Source organism: Rhincodon typus, chromosome 17 (genome assembly GCF_021869965.1).
Source record: "Rhincodon typus isolate 14 chromosome 17, sRhiTyp1.1, whole genome shotgun sequence".
Classification (NCBI taxonomy): Eukaryota; Metazoa; Chordata; class Chondrichthyes; order Orectolobiformes; family Rhincodontidae; genus Rhincodon; species Rhincodon typus.
This window is the reverse complement of record NC_063348.1, coordinates 15,427,780-15,435,356: the sequence shown is the minus strand read 5'-3', so window position 1 is coordinate 15,435,356 and position 7,577 is coordinate 15,427,780. Positions and strand designations below refer to the sequence as shown.

Here is a 7,577-nt window from a genome sequence, read left to right as displayed (position 1 = left end):
ACTCTGATTTTTTTCTTCACCGATGCTGCCAGACCTGCTGAGCTTTTCCAGCAACTCCTGTTTTTGTTCCTGATTTACAGCGTCTGCAGTTCTTTCGGTTTTTATTCCCATACTTTTTAAGATTGTTATGGAAAAGAACAAAGATGGTCTGCAAAAAAAACCTTTTTGGATTGGGGGAAGGCAGATTTTATCAAATTAAGGCAGGATCTGGCCAAAGTAGACTGGGAGCAACTACCAGAGGGTAAATCTCCAGTAGAACTGTGGTAGGAGTTCATACACTCCGACCAATTCAGGTAGTGGAAGCAGAAATCAATGACTTCAAAGGCAAATATGGGAATAAGGCTATGGGGAATGCAGCACGGGAACTGGACTGAGTGAGAGACAGTAAGAACTGCAGATGCTGGAGTCAGAGATAACACAGTGTGAAGCTGGAGGAACACAGCAGGCCAGGCAGCATCAGAGGATTTCTTTCGAGTGCCACATGGACTCAATGGTCCAAACAGCCTCCTTCTGTACAATTAATGACACTATCAGTCCAGATAGGGCAGACTAAATTACTATATTATGTGAATCCTTTCTCAGCACAGAATTCCCAAAAAACCTCCATATCCTTTTCTCTGCAGCACCGGTTTATTGTGTGCGTGTATTCTTATGAATGCTTTACTAGTTTAACAAATGTAAACAAACATTACAAATTCCAAAGATTTGCCATAAATACATCTTCCTCCTTTAAATGCTCAATGCATTGTTTTGCAGAGAGATTCAACACCTGATTTAGAAAACGGCTTCTGAATGGGAAATTAATGAGATCATGCCTTTTTATTTGCAATTAATTGTGGTTCCGGAGGACTTGACAAAATTGAACATTCAACATGTTGGCATGCACAGAATGCTCCACTGTCATCCATTACCACCATGGAAAATCAAATCCAAAGGGAGAAATGAATTATGAGCAAGGAATAAGAAAGAGAGTATAATGGAATTAGAGGACAAATTTTTCTCAAATAATTAATTAAAAACAAACCAGACACCAAACTAGAACTTGCATACTTGGGCTAGATTCAAAACCTTCTTCCGCTGGATATTTGAATTTCCAGTGATACACCATGGCTGGGACATTTTCAGGTTGACTGAGGCTAAGATGTGAGAACTGGAAGCAACTTTTGTTCAGTTCAGAGGAGATTAGGTCTTTCCAATGATCAAGATCCCCGACGATAGTGGAAAATCTACTTGTTGACAGCTGCTGCTATCAACATTCCTACCATTGCTCTAATTGCCAGGAGTAGCAGTAGCTTTTGGCAGCAATGCACTAACCACAGGCTCTGGATCACATGTGGCCGCAGCTAAAGATGCCTGAGCACGTAAAAGGACTTATGAAGTAAATCAGAACCTGACACTTCTCCCCACAAATGTCTAACTAGGCACAGAATGCCTTACTACAGAGGACCTCCTGAGATCTTACTGGTAAATCAGTAGGCCACCCTGCACAATTTCCTAAAGTCATGTGTTGTCAATTTAATTCCTGAGCCACCCCTAAACTGTCGTGTATTCAGGGATGATGGATCTGTGTCAGCAATTTCCCACCTTCTAAATTAATTGGAGGTGATTTTGCCACTGCCAGGAGACTGATTCAGTCATTCATATGATTACATGAGTCTGGTCACCATTTTCCCACCATTTTAAGCTGCATTAAATCTAGGCTCAGGTTTGAAACATCTAGTTTCTCATCAGTTTTTAACCAGTGTCAATCGCTGCATTATATCATAGCCTGAAAACATCTAAATAAATTTAGGAATAACATTTATACAATATTATAAACCTGAAATTTTCTTACCCAGATCTTTGTTGATTTCCATGATTATTGTAACTACATCACTGTAGTCCACTGCTTCTCCAAAAACATCTGGAAAACAATAACAACTTGAGTATTTTAGAAATTTCCCTCAATTTAAAACATTTCTACTTTCTTCTGATCCTTCCAGTCATTAAATACCCTTGTGGCTACCCAGATGTTGATTGAAGTACATTCCAATAACCTGCTAAAGTATGTCTATAATCCTCTTCCCCCCACTCCACCTCAATCACAAGATGGGATGGATCAAAATGCAGAGGTGACATTTCTTTGAATTTTCTTTCCCTTTTGAAGGAGGAAACCCTTCTCCCATCAAAGGCTCCCTAACACAAGATTACAAACTTACTATTTGCAGTATTTTTCCAATACTGAAGACATTTTAGTGTTTAAGTATAATATTGACCTGACAGGAATTTTGGGGTAAATGACACTAAAATTGTTTTATCATTTGACATAATAAATGATAAATATGACTGTGCAAAGTGTATATATTAAAACAATATTCTCAAGGACGATTCAAATTCACCTATAGAAAAGTGACATGATAGTGAACTTCAATGGAATCATGATAATTCGTATAAAGGCAGCTGGGGAAAAAAAAACATACTGATAGGAAAACAGTGGATTTTATTGCAGGATCAGACCACCAGTGAGAGAACAGATGGGAAAAGCACATCATCTTAAGTGCAATCATGTGGCATTGAGACTCTCCACAGATAAAGTCCCTAGCTGGGTCTAATCCCACTCCCAAAAGCTACCAAGAGTGGTGGCTGCTGGTGATATTGCATTGGGGCCTTCAACAAGGATCTTTGTTGAATGCAAAAATACAGCTGAGCATTGACGGGACAGCAGCTGCAGGGAGGTGACTTTCAATAAGAGGTGGGTCACTTCCAAGAGTAAGGTGGAGTCACACTCAGTGGACACCTCCCTTCCTGACCCTGGTTCTGCAATCTGAAGCTGTGTGCCTTTGTAAGAGGGATCCCTTTGGGATGTTATTAGTAATAGAAACATCCAGCACAGAAAGATGCCCTTCAGCCGCTTGCATCCATGCTAATCATCAAGCACCTATCTAGTCTTATTCCATTTCTCAGCACTTGGCCTGCAGCCTCGAATGTTGATACATTTCAAGTGTTCAGCTAAATACTTCTTCATGTAATAGTTCCTGCTACCCCCTGGATGAAACTTTCTCCTTAAATCTCTTCTAAACCTGAAATCCCTTACTTTAAATCCACGCCCCCTGTAAATAACCCTTCAGTAAGGGAAAAGTTTATTCATATTGACCCTATCTAGGCTGCTGAATTTTGTAGAACTCTGTGAGGTCCTCCATCTCAGTCTTCTCTGCTTTCAGGAAAACAATCCCAGTTTATCTACTTTCTCTTCATAGTTCAAACATTCCAGCTTGAGCAACATGCTTATCAATCTCCTCTGCACGTTCTACAGTACAAATGCATTATTCCTGCAGTGTGGCCGCCAGAACTGCACACAGTATTCCATTTGTGGCCTAATCAACATCCTAAATTTGCCAGCGTAACATCCCAGCTCTTGTATTCCTTACCTCAACTAATTAAGTCAAGTATCCTATATGCCTTCATAACCATCCTATCCACCTGTTCTGCTGTCTTTGAGGATTAATATACATGAATATCAAAGTCTCACTGATCCTCTGTACTAGCAAGGGTATCACCATTCATCATGTACTCTATTAGTCCTCCCAAATTATATCCCTTCACATTTTTCAGATTTAAACCCCATTTGCCCATCTTACCAGTCTATCTATATCTTGCTGCAGTCTAAAACTTTTCTCCTCACTATCTACCACTCAGCCAACTTTTGCATCATCTGCAAACTTTCAGATAAAACCTCATATATTCATGTTGATATCATTAACATTTACTACAAACAGCAACAAATCTAGCACCAAAGCCTGTGGTACACCATTGGAAATAGGCCTCAAACAATCTTTAACCAGTATTCTTTGCCTCCTGCCACTAAGGCAATTATGGATCTAATTTGCCAAATTGTCCTTGATCCTAAGTGAAATAACTCCATAGAGGTCGGTATCCCGTCACCAAGTCACCCTTTATTTACACAAGAACGGTCCCTGACTTTAGTAGTGTCTCTTCAGAGTCAGCTATCGGAGTAGCAGTATCTCCTACACTCCTCTTTTTATATGTCAGCCAGGGCCAATCCAGCCTCACTGGACCAGATTAATGGCCCCAATCAATGAACTCATATTCTATGAGGTCCAGCTGGCTAACTCCGTTACAAATACTACATTTCCCCCTCTGAGTCCAAGGACATAGGCCAGTCCTTTTTCTTGGAGAGCCTCCTGAGGCATTTTAGCACTGGGTCGGGTTCCTCTGACTTGGCGCCCGAAACAGGTGGCATGTAACGCACAGAAATTTCACTCTTCTTCTGGCAGCTAATGCGCCAAGGTGGCGACATCCATCATGTCCACTTCTGATTCTGCGAACTCTTCAGTGCCTGATGGAGAAGGCGAATTCACGGGTTCTGGCAGCCTTTCTGACTGTAACAAGGTGCAAGGCATGTTTTGCTCCAGCACTGTTTGTGAAGTTGCGACTTTCAAATGGTCCATATGCTTGTTCAGGACCATTGCACCTACACAAATTTTATATGCCACTGGTCCTCACCTCGCATCAACCATGCCTTTACACACGTGGGGCCATTTCCATGATTGTACATAGTAAATATACTAAATTTCACCCGTGTATCAAACTGTGTCTTTTGCTTGGCACAGTCAAAAGAGTCAACCAAATTTTTCAGATATGATCTCACCCTGACAAAACCATATTGATTATTCTTGATTCATCTTTGTCTTTCCAAGTTGGGGTAAATTCCATTCCTCCAATTTTTTTTCCAAAAGCTTCCCATTTACTGATGTTAGACTCACTGGCATACAGCACCCTGGTTTATCCCCACCACCTTTCTTGAATGATGTTACCAATTAACTACCTTCCAATCCTCCAACACCACTCATGTGTATAGAAAAGATTTGAAAATTAATGTTAAGAGCCTTGCAAACAATCTAAGATGCATCTCATCTGACCCTGGGAATTTAGATTCATAGAATTTTACAGTACAGAACTAGGCCATTTGACCCACTGTGTCAATTTATTCAATTTTAAGCCCACTAAACTGGTAAAACCTTCTCTCTTTCAATGCTAATTTGTTCAAGTTTATCACAGTTGTCCTCTGTGATTTCTATACCTGTATCGTTCTCGTTGATAATGTATTTAAATACAAAATAATTATCTAAAAGCTAACCTACCTCTTCTGGATCCATACAAAGACTTCCACCTTAGTCCCTAATACCTCCCACTCTTTCCCTGGTTGAGTTCTTTTCTCTAATTTTCTTATAAAATGCCTTCAGATTATCCTTTATTTAACCAGCCAGTGATTTTTCATGTCCTCTCTTCACTGTCCTAATTTCTTTTTTAGTACAGTTATTCCTCTGTGTACATGAAATCAGTTTTTGTGAATTTGCCTATCCATGCCATAAAAAGGTAACATCAAAAAGCAACATCCGCAGGTAAAAACTGTGTATCTGTGATATTTTGAACCATTTTAACCCTATTTTTACTGAGCTTTACCCAATTAATCACTCGCAGGGGTTTTCAGGAACAAAACCTTACAGATATAAAGGAACAACCATAACCCTCTACAGTTTTGATAATTCTTTGGGGTTCTCCTGTTCTTAGCCACCTTAAGTTTCCCTTTTATTTTCTATCAAATCCTGTTCATTCCTTAGCATTTGAGGCTCCTTGGATTTGTTTGCTCCCATTCACGTTTACAGGAAAATGTTGACCTTGCACACTCACTACTTCCTTTTTAAATGACTTCCACTTTTCTAATGTGGATTTTCCTACAAGTTGCCGATCCTAGTCCACTCTGGCCAGTTCCGGTGTTATTTTATTAAAATCAGCCTTCCCCCAATTCAGGGCCTTTACTTCTGGTCCAATCTTGTCCTTTTCGGTAACTACTTGTACCTTAAATCTTAATTATGATGCTCCTCAATTCTACCACTTACCCAGCTTCATGCTCCAAAATTAGATCCAGGACCAACTACTCCCTTGGGAGGATTTACCTACATATTGGTTTAAAGACATCTCCTGTACAAATTCCAAGAATTCTGGCCCATCTAAGCTTTTCACACTTTGCCTATACCAGTTAATGTTGGGGAAGTTGAAATCTTATTACCCTATTATTTTCACACTCCACTGACGTTTGCCTTGATATCTGCCCTTTTAAAGCTCCTTGACTGTTTAGTGATCTATAGTACACACTCAATAAGTGATTAAAAACTGAAAGAACTGCGGAGGCTGGAAATTAGAAACAAAACCAGAAATTGTTGGAAAAGTTGAGCAGATCTAGTAGCATCCGTGGACAGAAATTGAAGTTAGCCTTTCAGGTGCAGTGACCCTTCCTCAGAATTGATGGTAGCTAGGAAATAGTTGTTTTTTACCTTGAAGATAGGGTGAGGGGAGGGGGTAAAGGGTAAACAATTTGTGGAGATAAAGCGCAATGACACAGAAGAACGGTTGGACGAAGGAGTGGATAATGATCAGCCAATGAGAATAAAAACTATTAATAGGGACTATTAATGGCTAACAATGGGTTGTGTGTAATAGCAGACCATGTGGTAACAAGACCTGATGTGTGGGAATTGGGATAAGAACATGGGAGAAGGTGCCTCAAGGTTTAAAATTGTTAAACTTAGTATTGAATCTAGAAGGTTGTAAGAGGTCCAAGCGGAAAATGAGGTGCTGTTCTTCCCGCTTGAGTTGAGCTTCGCTGGAGCACTGCAGCAAGCCTGAGACAAAGATGTTGGCCACGGAACAAGGTGGCATGTTGAAGTGGTAGGCAGCTGGAAGCTCAGGGTCTTTTTTGCGGACATTACCTAGGTGTTCTGCAAAGCAGTCACCCAGTCTATGCTTTGTTTCCCCAATGTAGAGGAGACCACATTGTGAGCAGTAAATGTAGTAGAATAGATTGAGTGAAGTGCCATCCAGAACAAAAAAAATTTAGAACATAGAACATAGAACATTACAGCACAGTACAGTCCCTTTGGCCCTCGATGTTGCGCCGACCTGTGAAACCAATCTGAAGCCCATATAATCTGAACTATTCCATTATCATCCAATGTTTATCCAATGACCATTTAAGTGCCCTTAAAGTTGGCGAGTCTACTACTTTTGCAGGCAGGGCATTCCACGCCCTTACTACTCTCTCTGTCTTCTTTCCATCAGCCAGTCACCTATCCAAGCTAATAAATTAGCCCTAATCCCACATGATCCAACCTTGTGAATTAACCTTTTGTGCGGCACCTTATCAAATGCCTTCCTCACATCTAGATATATTACATCTGCAGGATCTCCACTGTCCACTTCGCTTGTTACATCTTCGAAGAACTCTAGCAAATTAATCAAACATGATTTGCCCTTCGTAAAACTGCGCGGACTCTGATAGATAGCTTTTTGACTTTCCAAATGTCCTGATATTGCTTCCTTGATATTGGTTCTAACACTTTCCCAACAACAGACGTTAAGCTTACTGGTCTGCAATTTCCCACATATTGCCTCCCTCCCTTTTTGAATAGGGGTGTTACATAAGCATTTTTCTAAACCACTGGAACCTTTCCATGTCCAGGGAATTTTGGAATATTGTAATCAATGGATGCATTATCTCTGCCACCACTTCCTTTAAT

General features: G+C 40.3%; 1 protein-coding gene across 2 annotated transcripts in view; it reads right to left on the bottom strand.

The window, feature by feature from the left end:
• Positions 1-7,577, bottom strand: part of LOC109912866 (embryonic protein UVS.2-like) — a 121,261-nt gene that overhangs the window by 91,582 nt on the left and 22,102 nt on the right. For both annotated transcript variants that reach the window (XM_048607225.1, XM_048607224.1), the window contains one exon: positions 1,835-1,903. In XM_048607225.1, the coding sequence (XP_048463182.1) occupies positions 1,835-1,856 (22 nt within the window). In that variant the 5' untranslated portion in view covers positions 1,857-1,903. The remainder of the gene's footprint in view (positions 1-1,834; positions 1,904-7,577) is intronic.